Source organism: Canis lupus, chromosome 6 (genome assembly GCF_003254725.2).
Source record: "Canis lupus dingo isolate Sandy chromosome 6, ASM325472v2, whole genome shotgun sequence".
NCBI lineage: Eukaryota > Metazoa > Chordata > Mammalia > Carnivora > Canidae > Canis > Canis lupus.
The window spans coordinates 39,873,341-39,890,942 of record NC_064248.1 but is presented as its reverse complement, the minus strand read 5'-3'; the positions used below and the strand labels follow the sequence as shown (position 1 = coordinate 39,890,942).

Sequence of the window (17,602 nt, the reverse complement as noted above, 5' to 3'; positions counted from 1 at the left end):
TGGCGGCTGTGAGAAGGTGGGGACTGGGGGGTGGGGGGTGGGGGTAGGTGACGCTGCAGGTGGACTGGCGGGGGCGAGGCCCGTGGGGGGATGGTGTGGGGACGAGGATTCTGGGGGGGGATGGAGACTGGGGGGGGGACGAGGACCATGGGGCATGGGGAGGCTGAGGATGGTGGAGGGACAGGGACAGAGGAAGACGGGGATGGTGGGAGATGGGACAGGACAAGGGCAGTGGGGGATGGGGGACGGGGTGGGGGACGAGGACGGCGGGGGAACAAGGACGGGGGATGGGGATGGAGACAGTGGGAAGGCAGGACGGGGACGGGGACGGGGACGGGGACGGGGATGGGGACGCCTCGCCGCCGACTCTGGGCACAGGAACGTTCTGGGCCCGGAACGCTCGGGCGGGGTCGGCGGGCAGCCCGGGCGCCTTTGGGGGCCGGACCGTCGCGCGGCAACGCGGGGAGCAGGCGGAAATGGGGCTCGTGTCCCGCGGCGGGGCTGGGGGCGCCGAGTGCCGTCCGCCCGGGCCGCCCGACGCCGTCCGCCAGCCCATCTCGACCCCGCAGCCGAGCGCGCGGCCCCGGGGAGCAGCCGGTGAGCATCCGCGGGGCGCCCCCCGCCAGGGCGCAGGCGAGGCGGCGGGCGGGGCCCCGAGTCCGGTCCCCCGTAGGGTGGGGGCTCTGCGGGGTCCCCCAGCCTCCCCCCGGCCTCGGGGGCGCCGGGCCGGTGACTTCAGAACAAACAGAACAGAAAAACCCAAAACAGAATGGTAGCTTCGGGGAGGAAGGGCTGGTCGCCGCACGGGGATTCGGCGTCACCCCAAGGGCGGCGGCCCCGCCCCCGCGCTCGCCCCGCCCCTCAGGCCCCGCGCTCGCCTGGCCCCGCCCCGTGCTGGCCCCGCCCCCGCCCGCCCGCCGTCTGATCCGAGCGGGGCCCCGGGCTCCTAGGGCGGGCGACCAAGCGCGGGTGCGCAGGTGCCCCCTCGGTCGCCCCCCGCCCCCCACAGATGAGAGCATCCGCTTCTGCCCTCTGCGCTTCCTCCCCAGATAGAAGGGGCTGCTGCTGCTGGGGCTGCTGCTGCTCTTTCTTTTTCTGTTTTTAGGCAAACTTTGTAGATGAAACACAACACGCACAAAGAAAACGTACAAACCGCGCGCGTGCAACTCCCCGAATTCTCCCGGAGTAAAAACCCCGTCGCTCCGACAGATGCGGCTTCCCCCAGAGCATCTGTTCACTGTCAGGCCAATTGTTTTTCTTCTCCGACAGTAGCGGGGGGTGGTTTTCCCTACTTCCTGCAGAGGAGTCCCCAGGGGGTGTGATCGGCTGTGGGGGGGCCGCCCCTGTGTCTCCACGAGAGGCCCTGGCGGTGATGCCCGCCCTGTGATGGCCAGCAAGCCCGACCGCCAGGCCCGTCTCAGCCTGGCATTGTCAGGAGGAGCAGGAAGCGTGGCCCTGGGATGGGGGATGCGCCGGCCCTGGCAGGGTGAGGAGGGTTGTGTGGGCCGCTCAGCGGGGGCCGCAGGGGGGGTGGGTTGCTGGGAGAGGCCTCTGCCTTCCCGCCTGCCCGGGCTCCCCGCAGGGAAGGAAAGCAGCCCACCAGACCTCGAAGGCCCTGGGCGTTTGTGCCCCCATAAGGCCTCTCCGGAAAGACGTCCTGCTCTCCCAACATGTAGGTCCCCCGTGGCCCGTGCTCCGTCCAGGCCTGCGTCCCTCTTCTGGGTGTGGGCTCCAGCTCGGGGGGTCTCACCCCAGGGTGGCTGCTCTGTGCTTTGTGGGGACCCTCAGCATCTGAGAAAGAGCGAGCTCCAAGGTGAAGCCCTCAGGGCTCCGCAGGGGGAAGGCAGTGCTTGCTGAGAAGCCCACATCCCCGTGAGCTCAGCCCTGGGCGAGGCTCGGTGTCAAGACTCGAGGCACTTGGGTCGAGGCACTTGGGGCCAGTCTTGCCGCCCAGAGGCCCCGGGAGAGGCGTGAGGGGCCGGGAGGGCACGTGCCTCTCATCCTGAGACCAGGCCGTGGGGAGCTGGCCGTCCTCCAGGTCCCTGTGTTGAGACCGCTGGCTAGCTCAGCTGCAGCAGGAGAAGATAGCCCCCCCCTGGGGACGGCCTCGAAACTGTGGGTGGGCGCAGCCACGGGCCAGAGGCTAGGCATAGCGGCCACGGTGCCACGAACGCCCCGAGGCTCCTCTGGGGGCTCCCGGGACGAGGTGGGCTTGGAGTGCGGCCCCTGTGCCAGGGCCCGCAGCCACCAGCAGGAACGCATTTAAATTTTCATGTTTATTCTCTGCAGGTTAGTCAGTAAATCAAGGTTCATTAGATTCAACGCGAGTGACTTTTATTGTTAACGAGTGTACATTTTCCCGTGTGCTGCGTGAAGGAAACTCTCCTCAGTTTCCTTGAAAACAAAGCCGAAGCTGCCGTGGTCAGCCCTGCACACCCTTGTGAGTGGTGCGGGGGGTCGTGCCCCTGCCCTGTGGGGCCTCGCTTGTCACTCAAACCTCCGGGACCATGCCCAAGGCCCGGGCGCCCCCCCACGGGCCCTGTGGCCTGCGGGCCGGGGCCTGCACTGAGCCTGTGCCCTCTCTTCCAGCGTGCCCGGCATGGTGCTCAAGGCCTTCTTCCCCACGTGCTGCATGTCGGCCGACAGCGGCCTGCTGGTTGGACGGTGGGTCCCGGAGCAGAGCAGCGCTGTGGTCCTGGCTGTGGTGCACTTTCCCTTCATCCCCGTGCAGGTGAAGGAACTCCTGGCGCAGGTGCATCAGGCCAGCCGGGTGGGGCTGGCCGTGCTGGGCACGTGGTGCCACCGCCACCAGGACGCTGAGGAGGGCCTGGGCCACTTCCTGGAGGGCCTGGGTGCCATCTTCTCCCACGAGCCCTGGCTCCAGCTCTCCCGGGAGAGGGGCGGCAAGCTCTGGAGCTGCAAGGCCACCTGCCACCAGGGGCCCCCTGGCCCTGCCGCCCCGGATGAGGACCAGGTCATGCTCGTCTTCTACGACCAGCGCAAGGTGCTGCTGTCCCAGCTGCACCCGGCCGCGGCCCTGCCTGACCGCCAGGCGGGCGATGGCACGGCCGGTGCTGAGGGCTTGGCTGTCGTCTTCGACACGGTGGCTCGCAGCGAGGCGCTCTTCCGGAGTGACCGCTTTGACGATGGCCCTGTGCGGCTGAGCCACTGGCAGTCGGAGGGCGTGGAGGCCAGCATCCTCGCAGAGCTGGCGAAGCGGGCCTCGGGGCCCGTCTGCGCGCTGCTGGCCTGCCTGCTGTCCCTTGTGTCGGCCGCCAGTGCCTGCCGGTAGGTGCCCCTGGGGCCGGGGCGGGAGGAGGTCAGGGCCCTGTGCCCGAGGCCCGCCCCTCGGCGTCCGAGGCCTGGAGGCCCCCGCTGCCCCCTCCCCCGGCAGCTCAGGGCGCCTGGCGGTGGTTGCCGCCTGCCGTCATGCTCCCTGGGCAGAGCGGGCTCCCTCGGCAGCCTCGGTGGTTCCGTGGGACCCACTGGGTGGTGGTTCAGGGTGCGCTTCCCATGGCTCAGCCTGGACGGCAGGCTGTTGCCATCGAGGGCCCGGTGCGGGTGAGTTGTTCTCCTGAAGGCATTGGGTTCCACCGACCTCCCTAGCCCTGGGGGCAGTGTCCACTCACTGAAGGACATGGGGCAGGGTGGTGGTCCCCCGCCGTGGCGCTTCTGCACGGTCACCTGGACGCCCGGGCTGCAGGCCTGGCCGAGGGATTGGGGTGGCACCGGGTGTCCTGGCTGGGTGACTGGAGGCCTGCAGCTGTTGGGCGGGGCTGGCCTCCCTGCTCGCCCAGGGCTGCACGGCGCTCCGGCCAGGTTGGCAGAGAGCCCTGGCAGCCGTGCGGACACGCCTCGGGCCGAGAGCCGCAGGGCATCTGACGGAAAGGGGGGGTTTGGACCCTCACAGTTCCCGGGAATGAATGACAGGGAAGTATGTCGCCCAAGGTGCCGCACGGGGAGACATGGTCCTTAGCTTTTATCGCCTCCCCGAGGGCTTGAGGAAGGTCAGCAACTGCTCGTGTGCCCCAAGTCGTGCTCAGCCCATCGGGCTGGGCCGTGGTCGGAGCGCACCGACAGTCACTGGACAGGGGAGAAGCCCCCTCGCCTGCGGGGCGGCCCCAGGGACCGTCTGCGCCTGGGGGAGCCTGGGGAGGTGCCTCTCCAGTGCTGAGGGTCCCCGCGTGGCCAGCTGGTGGCTCTGCGCTCACCCGCCCTGCAGCTTCCTCTCAGCGCTTGCTTTGCCTTGTGAGAGGTTGGTGTCGCTGGGCAGCCCGGGGGGCCTGGACACCCTTGACGTTCACCAGGGCAAGGCGCCGGGTGGCGAGATGCACGAGTCCCTGCTCTGTGTGGATGTTGGGCTCCCCATTAGCAGCCCTGGGTGCCCCGGGACCCCGCCGGGCTGCCTGCGCGTGCCCCCCTGGGGTGTCCCTGTCCAGCTGAGGTCGGGGCCTCCCGGCCTAAGGTGAGCCTGGGGAGGGTGTCGCCGCCAGCTGGAGCAGGCAGCGGAAGCTGGCAGGGCCTGAGCATCCACCTCTCCCTGCAGGCTGTTCCAGCTGTGGCCTCTGTCCTTCATCTGCAGCAAGCTCTCCGTGTGCGAGCAGCTCAGACACCGGCTAGAGCAGCTCACGCTCATCTTCAGTACCCAGAAGGCCGAGAACCCCGCCCAGCTCATGAGGTGCAGGGCCTGCCTGGGTCTCCCTCGCGGCGGCACCCCTCCGGGCACCAAGCCCACCCCCACTGACCGCCCCCGCCCATTGGATCCCCTTGCAGGAAGGCCAACGTGCTGGTCTCCGTGCTTCTCGATGTGACCCTTGGCCTCGCGCTGCTGTCCTGGCTTCATGGGAAGGACTGCATCGGGCAGCTGGCCAAGGCCCTCGTCCCTGTGGCTGACGTGAGTTGGTCAGGGAGCCTGGTGGTCCTGGAGCATCTGTGTCCCTGGGACGGGCAGGGGGGCCCTCTCCGGGGGCAGCCGAGCAGCCCTGCCCTTTCCTTCTGTTGAGCAGTAGAGCAGCCCCGTCTGTGACCCCAGACAGGTCCCCTAGGAGCCACTATGTCGCAGAGTCCCCAGGGCTGCAGACTGCAGCCGACCTGCCCCCGGGGCACGTCGTAGCTCCTGGCCTCTACTTCCCTTTCCCGAAGGCGCTCATGTCCGGGTCCACCTTGTGGTTGGGGCTCTGACCGGGAGCCCCGTGTCCCTGGCTCCTGGCCCTTCAGGCCACCTGCGTAGTAGGCGCCGCAGAGACCTTCCAAGTGTCCAGGGCCGCGTGCGTGCCGTCAGCCCGGGCCTCACGCCTGTGGTGCTCCGGCCCCTCCCACGCGGCTCCGTGCTCCCCCGCTATGGCCTCCCCCGCTGTCCATGCCTTCCCCAGAGCCAGAGGCCCCGCTGGGAGCTGGTCGTCCTGTGTGGGGCAGTCCCTCTGGCCCCTTGGGCTCCCCTAGGCCTCTGCCAGTGGCCTCCTGGCTCCGGCTGGGCGGCCTTCACGTGTGCCTGGGCCTGCGCGTGGACAGGAGCCCCCGGGGCCTCTCGGGAGGCTCCATCGAGAGGAGGGGAAGGGGTGCCCGGCGGTCAGGACAGGGGCTGTGCCATGGCACCTCACTCACCCACATTCTGGTTTTGGCCAGCTCCCTCTTCGACATCCCCTCTGCAGAACTGCACAGGAATATAAATATTTAATTGAAAAATGAAAGCCACTTCCTGTCGCCCAGCTCTTATCCTTTAAATATTAGATAAGCTCTATTTATAAAGAATGCTCTATTCTTTTTCTCACTGCTCCTGATCGGCCGAGGCTTCCCAGGCCCGCACGGTAGGCAGTGGGGGGAGCGACAGCCTCTGATCGTGAGGCAGGGCTGCCTTGGCCATGGCCTCCACACTGCTGACGGGGCGGAGGGTCCCGGGGCCATGCTCAGGGCGTGGACACAGGCTTTCCTCCCTGGGCAGCCAGGACGCCGCTCAGCTTCCCTGCTTGCTGGTGAGAGTCCTGGTGCCATCACTGGGCCTCACCGGACATTCCTGACCTCTAGGGAACCCGTGGCCTTCCCACCGGCCCCCCAGGCCCCTGCTGGGCTGGACACCCTCAGGGTCACCTGAGGTCACACGCGCAGACACAGGCCTCTGGGGTACCCTGGCACGTGGAGGGCGGGATCCTCAGCAGAGGGGGCTGGGTAGGCCCATCAGCTCCCCCGAGGTTCCTGGCTGGCTGGGGTCTGCCCTACATGTGGGCATATGGGGCCAGAGGAGTGAGGCGGAGGCCAGCTGGGTGCCCATCAGGGCCCCTGCAGCCCAAGGGCCAGACTGTCAGCCTTGTAGGCCGTGAAGAGGGACTCCTTGGCCAGACACGCAGGGAACCTGTGTGCCCCTTGCGCTAGGAGCCACCTGGAGGGGGCACCCAGACTGCCCTTTCCCCGCCCAGTGGGTTGGACCCCTGCCCCCTGTGTGTCTACAGCATGTGGCCGAGGAGCTCCAGCATCTGCTGCAGTGGCTGATGGGTGCTCCTGCTGGGCTGAAGATGAACCGGGCACTGGACCAGGTGCTGGGCCGCTTCTTCTTGTACCACCTGCACCTGTGGATCAGTGAGTGCCCGCTGCACCGGCCCCACTGAGCCCCATGAGTCCTGGAGCCTGTGCCCCCGGGTCACGGAGCCCTGGCTGAGCCGGAAAGCTGAGGCCAGGCTGGGCCCCGTCCCCTTGGTGCCTGCTTACTGCCCCCTTGGCGCCCCATGCGCGTGCGTGTGTAGCCCTGCTCTGCCGGGCCAGATGCTCGGCCAGGCGACAGCCAGCAGTGAATTCTGTTGCTCGCAGTTTCCAGAAGCCTCAGGCGCCCCTTCAGTGAGGAATTGGGGAGGGCCAGGACCTCCCTGTGGCCCCCCTCAGGGCGAACCCCCTTCCCACCAGGCTACATCCACCTCATGTCCCCCTTCATCGAGCGCATCCTGTGGCACGTGGGCCTCTCAGCCTGCCTGGGCCTCACGGTCGCCCTGTCCATCCTGTCTGACATCATTGCTCTTCTCACCTTCCACATCTACTGCTTCTACGTCTACGGTGCCAGGTGGGTATGCGCCCCTATCCTTGCCAGCTGGCCCCGGGCCGCCTTCCAAGCCCTGGGTGCGTGGACACTCCTAGGGCCTGGTGGCCGCCAGGGTGGCACAGCGGCCTGGCCATGGTGCCCATGCCCTGCAGGCTGTACTGCCTGAAGATCTGTGGCCTGTCCTCACTGTGGCGTCTGTTCCGGGGAAAGAAGTGGAACGTTCTGCGCCAGCGGGTGGACTCCTGCTCCTATGACCTGGACCAGGTACTGGGCAGGACTGCAGGGAAGGGGGCACCCCAGTCCCGGGGGCCAGTGGGACCCACAGGTGATCGCCTCCGAGCTCCCATCCACGTGGTCCCTCTATGTGAGCCTGGTCTGTGTGGTTGCCCAGCACCGTGACGGGGTGGCCACACTCCTGTGTAGCTCACCTGCCGGCGGGTCAGCATGGTCCCCGGGGACCGTGGGGAGGCGGCAAGGGGCACGTGGAGCCCTCAGACCATGCAGGACGGTGCCCCAGGAGGGAGGTGGACCCTCTCCCAGAGCTCCTGGACAGCAGGGCATGTGGGTGACCTGCGCACAGGACCTGGCTCTGGCTTTCCCCACAGCGTGCTCAGATCCATGTGCAGCCTGCAGGGCAACTTCTCCCGCCTGAGCTCACAGCCCTCCCGCCCCTGCTGTATGTGCCCACTCGGTGCAGCGGCTTCTGTGTCCCCACGTGTCAGTGTGGCTCCCAGAGCTGTCTCGGGAAGCCCGGGGTCCCTGTTGGAGGCACCCATCTGTGCTCGGTGACAGGGAGGGATGGGTGGGGATGGGCAGTGGAGGTGTGTCTCATGCCGCGGGGCTGTCCCCGGCGTGGGGCTCTTGCTGATGCCCCAGTGTCCTTTGTCCCTGTAGCTGTTCATCGGGACTTTGCTCTTCACCATCCTGGTCTTCCTACTGCCCACCACCGCCCTGTACTACCTGGTGTTCACCCTGGTGAGCTGAGAGCGCACGGCCCGGGGGCGCTGACCAAGTGTGGCACGGGGCAACCTGGCCAACGGGCCTGGCCCGCAGTGCTTGGGGTGATCACTACTTGCAGCCAGGCAGCCCTGGGCAGCCCATCTGCCCCTACCCCGTGGAGGGTGTGGCTATCCCGACTCTGGGTGCCGTGTGCTGGGCCCTGCAGTGGGCAGGGCTAGGGTCCTGGCCTGGGGGATGCCACTCACTGCTCTGGGGCATGCAGCTGGGTGCACAAAGGACGGCCCTGGGTGACTGGCACCCTGCTGGGCCCGGCTGGGGAGCCAGTGGCCTGTTTCCCTGCCCCTTGCCTCCCCACAGCCGGGCCTCGGGGGCAGGGTGGCAGCTGTGCCCCCCTCAGGATGGGATCCACGTCCTCCCCAGGGGGTGGGGTCTGGAGGGGTCTGGAGGAGCCCCCGCTCCAGGGGTCTGGAGCCTCCGCTCACTCCCCATCGTGGCCCGGGACCCCATGGGCCGTGCGGGGTGACTCTGAGCACCGTGTGTCGCTGCAGCTCCGGCTCCTGGTGGTCGCCGTGCAGGGCCTGATCCATCTGCTCATGGACCTCGTCAACTCCCTGCCGCTGTACTCGCTCAGCCTCCGGCTATGCCGGCCCTACAGGCTTGCGGGTAGGTGTGTGCTGCAGAGGATCCAGCTGCCCTGGGGCCCCTTTTGCCTGGGAGCTGTGGCGTGTGGGGCACCGGGTGGCGGGAGGGCAGGGACCCCTGGGTGTCCATGGCGCCAGCTGCCTGCAGTGAGCTGGGGGGAGAGGACGCCCCGGCCCTCAGGTGCAGAGGCTGCACGTAGCCCTATGTCTTTCCCACCCTCTTCGGCACAAGAGTGGACATTTGCCCCGAGGCCTGTGTGCAGTAGGGCAGGGGGTGCCGGCCGTGGCTCAGAGAAGTGGCCCCGTGTGCTTGTGTGGAACCGTGGTGCCCGCGGTGCCCCTCAGCCCTGGAGGGGACAGGCCAGCGACAAAGATGCTGTGCTGCCCAGGTCTGGGTGGCAGGAACTGCTCCCGGCCCCTCCCCACAGCCCCCTGCCCACTGGGACAGCCCCCAGCATCCTGGCTGCCCCCGCCGTCCCTGTCTGCAGCTGGCACCAGCCACTGGGTTGGCCAAGCGCCCCTGGGAGCAGCCATCCCCGCGGCAGGCCTGGGTGACCTGCTGCTCACGGCCCTGTGGGTAGGCCTGTCCCCACCTAGGGCTTGTGAGCACGTGGGGAACGTGGGGCACTCTGGGTACAGCCCCCCCAGTGGGTGGCAGGCCCCTCCTCCAGGGCCTTGAAAGCCAGAGGGAACCTGCGCATCCCTGGGCTTTGCTCCTCGTCTGCCTACTGGATGCCCTCGCTCCTGCAGGCCCCACGCCAGGGGCCCCCGCCTCTGTCCACTCGTCCAAATGCCGGGGCCGGGCGGGTGAGGAGCCCAGGGCCCAGTGTCTCCCCGCCCCCCGCAGCATCCCCCCACATCTCCCCCTCCCCAGCCCACTACATCCCCCCTGCAGCATCTCCCCCTCCTCAGCCCACCGCTTCCCCCCCACAGCATCTCCCCCTCCCCAGCCCACCACTTCCCCCCGCCACAGCGTCTCCCCCCCACAGCATCTCCCCCTCCCCAGCCCACAGCTCACAGAGCAGAGCTGTGTTAACTTCACAGTAAAGTCCACAGATGCTGCGTTTTCTTTCTTTTTCACTGACTTTGCCTTGAGGCCTCTTCATCAATTGATAATTAGCTCCCACTTCTCTTTTCAAGAACTTTCTGCCTTGGAAATTCCCCGGCTTGGGAGCCCAAACTATAGGTCAGGGGCGGGGTGGGTTCCCGAGTTGGCCACGCACGCAGCATTTGGAAGACATTTAGTTGCCAGCAGGGCAGTCACACCCCATCCTGTGCACCCCGTGGGAAAACCCACGTCCCGTGTGGGAAGCAGCACAGCCTGCGCCCCCAATGCCCAGCTGACTTCCCTGCCTCCTGGACCTGCAGCTCCTTCAGTGAAGCTGTGCAGAGGCTTTGATGCAGGCCAGGCAGCCAGCACAGAGGCAGACGGATGGGGGGCAGGGGGCAGTGAACCTTCCGAGTGCCGCTCGCAGAGGAGGGGGCCCGCCTCGGCTGGCGCGCGGGCTGGGGCCCTTGCAGGCCGTCTGCGGCCCCGGGGGGCCTCACAGGCACCTCCCTCTGCTTGCAGCTGGTGTGAAGTTCCGGGTCCTGGAGCACGAGGCCGGCGGGCCCCTCCGCCTCTTGATGCAGGTGAGGCATCGTGCACCTGTCACCCCACTGCCTGCAGGCAGATCCTCACCTGCCCACCCCGGGCTCCTGGCCCTCCCCGGACACGCAGGCCTTCCCTCTTGGGCTCTTCTCTCTGAAGCTGTCCCTCTGGGTGCCTTGCCGGGCAACTCGCTGAGTGCTGGTGGGGTCGACCCGAGGGCGGCATCTCTGGGACAGGCCGGCCGCTGAGGCCGGGGGGCCCGTGCGGTTTCCTCAGGGGTGCAGTATGTTCCCAGGCCCGTGTTCTGGGAGGTCCGTCCTGCAGCACAGCGGGCTCCGCGCCCCGCAGCCTGGCCCGGCTCACTTCCCTGCCGCCCGCCCGGAGGAGAGTGTGCTGATCTCGACCTGAGGGCTCCCCGCTGGGCTGCTCACCTGCCCCTGGGTGCCCCTGGGGGGACAGAGCTGGAGCTGCCCACAGCTGGCAGCCGGGGGGCCGCCAGGACTGGGGGGCCTGAGCCCCAGGGATTGCAGGCCATGTCCCGGCTGATGGCTGCCCTCGTGCTTACAGATCAACCCCCTGCCCTACGGCCGCGTGGTGCACACCTACCGCCTGCCCAGCTGTGGCTGCCACCCCAGGCACTCCTGGGGCTCTCTGTGCCGCAAGCTGTTCTTCGGAGAGCTCATCTACCCCTGGAGGCAGAGAGGGGACAAGCAGGACTGAGGGACCCCGGCCTGGCCGGCTCTGCCCCACGGCCCAGTCAGCCCCTGCCCTGCCGGCCACCGACCACCGAGCAGGGGCAGGACGGGCTCCTGAGGCTCGCCCCCTCTGCCCCCGCTCATCGTGGCCTCCGCCTGTTGCCCGGCTCTGGGGTGCAGAGGCGCGGAGTGGGAGGCCGGGGCGGCCAGGAGGGTATGCCTAGGGACCTGCTGGGACCTGCTGTGGCTGCCCTGGAGCCGGGCCGCAGAGCACCCCTCCCGTCACACCCATCACACCCGTCACACCCGTCCTACCTGTCACACCTGTCACACCGGACTGCCCGGGTCAGCGGCGGGGCCTCCCTGTCACAGCTGGGGGACCCTCCCGGGACGCACTCAGCGGCTCTGGAGGCCGACCCCCATGTCTCCTTGTTTGGGGGTTACACTCTGTGTCCCTGTCCCAACCCTGCAGCCCCAGCAGAGCAGGGCCCTCAGCCGGGGTCACACGGGGTTGGCTTCATGCCGCCGCAGGGATCGCTGCCCTGGGCCCTTGGGACCCCGTGGGACCCCGGCCACCCGGGCTGCCTGGAACTGGCTGGCTGCCACTGAGCATCCGCACCCCTGTGGGGACCGGCCCCCTGGCCCGTCTTTGTCCCTCACGGGCTTCCCCGAGGCAGCAGCCGGCGTGGAATCTGACTGGGGGCGAACCCGGCATCCCGGGGGGAGGCCCACCTGCTGCTGGCGGCCCACGTGTCCTGTCACGTTGGAGTCGGAAGCGCCTGCGCGGTGGCCTGCGCTCCTTGGCCGCGGTGGGCAGCCCCGGGGCAGCTCACAGCCCCGTCTCGGGGACAGCTCCTTGCTCTGCCTTTTTCTGCTGCGACAATAAAACCTCCCACCTGTTTGGAGTGCGTCCCTGTCTTCCTGTCGTCGCCACGTGGACAGCGGGTCTCAGGAGGCCCCCACCCTCATCCTGACCTTGGGAGGGGATGGGGTGAGGTTCCCCTTCTCCTAGGCTGGCCCGGCAGCCAGCCCCACTGTTTGTCGTAAGGTGTCTGTGACACCTGTTTCATGTTTGACGCCGAGCTGAGGGGCACGGCGCTCCGTCCTCTGAAGCAGACCTCCCTGTGGGTCTGGCCCCTTGAGGGTCTCCTGGCATGGGTGCCCGCATCCAGGGCCACGTGCTCCCTGGTTTGGGTCTCCCCCTGGTGTGGGGGACAGGGCTGAGGGCCTGGATCTGATGAATTCACCCAGAACCTGTGGACTCCACGCAGGGCAGCAGTCCTGCCCGATTGCTGACCCAGCCTGCAGCCTCTGGGGACCCCCGTGGCCCCTCTGTGCCTGGCATCCAGGCCTTGTGGGGCAGGGCTGGAATCCAGGGGGGTCAGCCAGCGCCTCCCCGCCTGCGCCTCCACTCAAGGGTCAGCAGAGCTGGATGGGGAGCTGTGAGGTCAGTGGGGAGCAGGGCAGGAGCCCAGCCAAGGACCAGAGCCCCCAGGTGAGCCCACGGCTGCCCGAGGCCCCCAGAGCCCGATGAGGGCGGCCTCCCCAACTCCTGAGGCCGGCGCCAGCACACCCACCGGCCTTCGTGGGTGGGCCACTCATGCCCAGCCCAGGTCTCCCTCCGCCTCTTCCTCCGCCCCGGGCAGAGCCGAGACAAGTGGCCGTGTCCCGTTCAGCTGGTGCAGCCACGTCCCGCTCAGGTTCTCAGGGCTGTGGGAAGAGGGTGACTCACGCACACGACAAGACGGGCACTCAGAGAGGGCCGGTGACCAGGCCAAGGCCACTCAGCAGGCGGGTCAGCCCCAGGCACACCCCAGGCGCACCCCAGCCCCCGCCTGCGCTCGGAAGCTTCCTGCTTTCCCTTGTCTCAGACGTAGAAGCCACGCACGGACCCGTTCAGCGCCCTGACCCACATTCCCCGTTGTTCACATTTCGCCACATTTGCTTTTTCACATTTGTGCTCTATTTTTTATCTGAATCGTTTGATCATCAGTTGCCCCCAGTTCTACCCCAACATGTTCAGTGTGTGTCCCTCAAGGCCAGAGAAGTGACTGAGCAGCCCCAGGCTCCGCGAGGGGAACCAGGCTGGCGTGGGTGGGCCCCTTGCCGGGTGCCCGTGACCCGTGCTGGCCACCGCCTGCCGCCCGCCCCCCTGCCCGCCTGCCTTCCATGACACGGATGTGGAAGGATGTCCCTCTGCGGATGATCTCACCAGGAGATTCTGCTCGGGTGCTCTTGGCATAATGAGGACGTAAATGCCACCGTGTCCTTCCTGGGGTGTCACCTTGGGAGACACACGGTGACGTCCCACTGGCTCACCAGGTTCTCTGCAAGGCCACTAACCCTTCAGTGAGTAACTCACGCGGAGGGCCGAGCACCTCCGCGTGAGTGCTGCCCCTCCCCACCTTTGGGCCCACCGTCCTTGCAGGATGCACAGAGAGGTTTGGGGTCTCTGCGCCGTGGGGCCTCTCTGTGGTCCACTCGTGAGCTGAGGAGTTCCAAAGTATCTGAAGTATCTGAAGCTTTCGTGGGTGCTCCCAGAGAGCCGGGGCACAGAGCTTTGGGGGCCCAGGCCTGCTTGTCTCCTGGGACAGCGGGGCTTGGGGTCCAGCAGAGAGGGCGGTGCATGTCCCGGACATCCCAGACCACTCCCTTGTTCCCCACTCCCTGCCTGGCCGGGGGCTGGGTCTGCAGGCCTGGCCCCACGCTTGCCCAGAGCCCGCAGGTGGGGCAGCTGCAGGGGGCACGGGCAGGCGGTTCTTTACTTTCCTGCGTCTCCTGGACAGGGGGTACCTGGGTTGCCGCTGACCACCTGACACGGGGCACCTCATCAGGGCTGACCCAGGGCTTGCAGGGGAGGGCTGCTCTGGGCTGCTTCAACCATAGCCTGCGACCCCGTCCTCGGTCCCCAGAAGGGCGCACGTCTGTGGGAGGCCAGCCCCTCCATGCACGAGGCCTCCCGGAGACCAGGGGGTGGCATCCTCCAGCCATCCCGCCCGGGGCTGGGCCCTGCTGCCCCACAGCCCATGGCCTCCTGGGGGCCTTTGTGGCCTGAGTCAGGGGGCAAGAGGCCAGAGGGGAGCCGTGCAGGAGCCCAGCCGCTGAGAGGCCACGGCTGCCCCAGGGTCACAGCCCGGCACTGGGCCCCAGCCTACAGAGCTGTGTCGGGCAAGGCGGTCAGAAAATGTGCGTGCGGAGCCTGATTCCTCGGTGTCCTGGGCCGTGGGGGAGCGGGCAGCGGGGCTGGGCCCACAGGAGTCCTGGCAGCCGAGTCCTGACTTACGTTCTCTGGAAAGGCGGCGACAGTTGTTTCCCACCCGTCACCCCTCGCAGACCACCTCGGGACCAAGAGGGAAACAATTGACCGCCCGGTGCCGGGGTGTCGGCGGCCCCAGGACAGGGGCAGTGACCCCGCAGCCCCCCCGCCCCCCCGCCCTGCCGGCTGCCCCGTGCATTGCTCTGTCCCCGGCCCCTGCGTCCCAGGCAGCCCCTGCCCACTGCTGGTCCCGGCGCGCCCCGTGCCCTCCCCGCGAGGGTTGCAGGTCGTGTTCGCTGTCAGCCAAGCCCGGGAAGTGGCCAACCCCAGGAGGAGGACGTGGCCCAAGCCTGCGGATCCCCGGCCCCCCAAGCTTCCTGGCGGACCCCGGGGCCAAGGGCCTCTCTCTGAAGGCAGGGAGGGCAGGCAGGTGCCGCGGGCCCCAAACACCTGCAGTGTGCGTACGCACCTTTCCCAGCGAAGGCTGCCTGCGGCGGGGGTGGGGTGGGGCGGGGGTGGGGCAGGGGGCACCCAGGAGGGCCACTCAGGCTGGGGCCGCCGTCGGAAGCCCACCTGCTCCTGCAGGCGCGGCCCAGGTCCACTGACTCCTTCCCTTGGAAGAAAGTTCTTGCAAGCTGGTCCTTGCCTGACGGCAGAAGTGCCGCTCTCGGGGCAATGGCCCTGCACCCGCCTGTACCCCCTGCGCAGAGCTGCCGGTCAGGGCCTGACCTCTGGCGTCGCCCGCATGTGGCCCTCTGCATGCTCAGGTGAAGGCCTGCGCTCAGCTCCGCTTTCACAACCAATTCTTCTGCTTTATTTATTAATAGCTTTATTGAGGCATATTGGACATATCATAAAGTTCATCTGTTTCATGTGCACAATTCAGTGACTTTTATTGTTTTATGGTGATAAAAGGGTGCTCCTATTACAGCATGAGGAGAGGAACCCGAGGGCAGAAAGCGCTGCCGAGTCAATGATTTTTAGCGACTTTACCAAGTAGTACAACCATCACCACAAAAAGAAACCGCTACTCTGTAGACAGTCACCACCATCTCCCCTTTCCCTGGAGTCCTGGAGACCATGAATCTGTTTTATTTCTGGATTTGCCCGTTCTGAGGATTTCGTAGAAGTGGAATGTAGCACATATCACTACTTTATTCCTTTTTATAGATGAATATACCCATTGTGTGGTGAGGTTACTTTTTTTTTTAATTAAAAAAAATATTTATTTATACATGACAGACAGACACACAGAGAGAGAGGCAGAGACACAGGCAGAGGGAGAAGCAGGCTCCATGCAGGGAGCCCGACGTGGGACTTGATCCCGGGACCCCAGGATCACACCCTGAGCTGAAGGCAGCACTAAACTGCTGGGCTACCCAGACTGCCAGTGAGGCTATGTTCTGTTCATCCATTGATCTGTTGATAGAGGTCTGGGTTGTTTCCACCTTTTGGCTTCTGTGAAGATTCCCTACAAGTTTCTGTGTGGAGGTAAATTTTCATTTCTCTAGAAGCTGAACTACTGCTTTATTTTTGTTTTTTAAAGATTTTATTATTTCTTTGAGAGAGAGAGAGAGACAGAGCTTGAGCAGCAGAGGGAGAGGGAGAAGCAGGCTCTGCACTGAGCAGGGAGCCTGATGCAGGACTCGATTCCAGGACCCCGAGGTCATGACCTGAGCTGAAGGCAGACACTTCACCGATGGAGCCCCCTAGGTGCCCCTGAACTACTGTTTTTTTTTTTAAGATTTTATTTTTTAAAATCTTTTTTTTTTTAAATTTATTTATGATAGTCACAGAGAGAGAGAGAGAGAGAGAGAGAGAGGCAGAGACAGCAAGCTCCATGCACTGGGAGCCCGACGTGGGATTCGATCCCGGGTCTCCAGGATCGTGCCCTGGGCCAAAGGCAGGCGCCAAACCGCTGCGCCACCCAGGGATCCCAAGATTTTATTTTTTAAATTTTTATTTATTTATGATAGTCACAGAGAGAGAGAGAGAGAGAGAGAGAGAGGCAGAGACACAGGCAGAGGGAGAAGCAGGCTCCATGCACCGGGAGCCCGACGTGGGACTCGATCCAGGATCTCCAGGATCGCGCCCTGGGCCAAAGGCAGGCGCCAAACCGCTGCGCCACCCAGGGATCCCTGAACTACTGCTTTGTATGGTATTTTATTTTATTTTATTTTATTTTATTTTATTTTATTTTATTTTTTTAAGATTTTATTTATTTATTCATGAGAGACACAGAGAGAGAGAGGCAGAGACACAGGCAGAGGGAGAAGCAGGCTCCATGCAGGGAGCCCGATGTGGGACTCGATCCTGGGACTCCAGGATCACACCCTGGGCTGCAGGCGGCGCTAAACCACTGAGCCCCCCCAGTCTGCCCCCTCTCTGGTATTTTATAGTTAACTTTCTGAGTCACTCATTATTAGGGGTCACATGTAAATACGTTCCATTAAAACAAAGGTCATCACTCTGGGTCCCTGATGGAGTCATGCTGTCCCCCGGGAGGGCATAGTCCCAGGCCTCTTCCTGGGCACACAGAGCTTCTCTATGCATAAAGCCTGGGATCAAAGGAGTCGGTAATTTTTTAAAAGCATAAATGTTCAAATGATCCTGGTGATGCTCTGCTGTCACTGGAGTTCTTCACTGTTGGCGCAGGCTCTCCGTAGCTCCCCGGTCTCCTGGAGCACCCCCACACCGACCGGCTCCCCCCCTTCCAGGTCCCCCTCAGCTCTCCCTGAGCACCCCCCCAGCTCCCCCCACCCCTACCCCTCCAGGTCCCCCTCATCCCCCCAGCATCCCCCCACCCCTGCCCCTCCAGGTCCCCCTCACCCCCACAGCATCCCCCCACCCGGCTCCCCCCACCCCTGCCCCTCCAGGTCCCCCTCACCCCCCCACTTGGCTCACCCCAACCCCTCCCCTCCAGGTCCCCCTCACCCCCCCAGCACCCCCCCCCGCGGCTCTCCCCACCCCTCCCCTCCAGGTCCCCCTCCCTACCCCCCCTCGCCCCCTTCGCCCTTCCTCTCCCCCTCGCCCCCCCCCACCGGCTGCCCCCACGTCCGGGCCCACAGGCCGAGGGGTGGGGAGGGTATTATTCTGCTTTATTTTCCATTTTGCAGAGGAGCTGCGTCGTCACGCGTGTTCGCGGGGTCCTCACGCTTCTCTGTCCGTTAAGTAAAGCAGCGGGTGCAGCCTGTAAACAACCGCCGAGGCGCTTCCTCCCGGACCCCCGCCCCGCCTGACCCGCCCTGACCCGGGGGGGGAGGGGGGGGGGCTCCCGCCGCGAACCCAGGGCCGGGGCAGCCATCCGCCCCGGGTCCGAAGGCAGGCGCTGCCGAGCCTCCAGCACCGTGGGCCGCGCGCGACCCAGGCCGCCCCCGCCCCCGCCCCCGCCCCCGCCCTCGCCCTCGCCCTCGCCCTCTGGGCCGCTCCGGC

The 17,602-nt window shown here is 66.1% G+C and overlaps 1 protein-coding gene across 3 annotated transcripts; it reads left to right on the top strand.

Annotated features, from left to right (window-relative positions):
• The first annotated feature begins 440 nt into the window (after positions 1-440).
• PIGQ (phosphatidylinositol glycan anchor biosynthesis class Q) lies at positions 441-11,815 on the top strand. 3 transcript variants are annotated; one of them, XM_025417170.3, is made up of 12 exons: positions 441-597; positions 2,290-2,440; positions 2,590-3,288; positions 4,547-4,678; positions 4,774-4,894; positions 6,447-6,573; positions 6,895-7,048; positions 7,180-7,291; positions 7,922-8,002; positions 8,536-8,650; positions 10,199-10,260; positions 10,787-11,815. In XM_025417170.3, the coding sequence occupies exons 3-12, from the start codon at positions 2,600-2,602 to the stop codon at positions 10,937-10,939; spliced, it is 1,746 nt and encodes a 581-aa protein (XP_025272955.1). In that variant the 5' UTR covers positions 441-597; positions 2,290-2,440; positions 2,590-2,599; the 3' UTR covers positions 10,940-11,815. The 3 variants fall into 3 exon arrangements, with proteins under 3 accessions (XP_025272955.1, XP_025272959.1, XP_025272958.1); XM_025417174.3 differs by lacking the exon at positions 441-597 and adding an exon at positions 1,106-1,239; XM_025417173.3 differs by lacking the exon at positions 441-597 and adding an exon at positions 1,106-1,486.
• The last annotated feature ends 5,787 nt before the right edge of the window (positions 11,816-17,602 follow it).

Bases quoted from the DNA above. Each gene is read 5' to 3' on its own strand.
- PIGQ (XM_025417170.3), top strand. From the start codon at position 2,600: ATGGTGCTCAAGGCCTTCTTCCCCACGTGCTGCATGTCGGCCGACAGC. The intron at 4,679-4,773 runs GTGCAGGGCCTG...ATCCCCTTGCAG, and splicing joins AACCCCGCCCAGCTCATGAG to GAAGGCCAACGTGCTGGTCT. The intron at 6,574-6,894 runs GTGAGTGCCCGC...CCTTCCCACCAG, and splicing joins CCACCTGCACCTGTGGATCA to GCTACATCCACCTCATGTCC.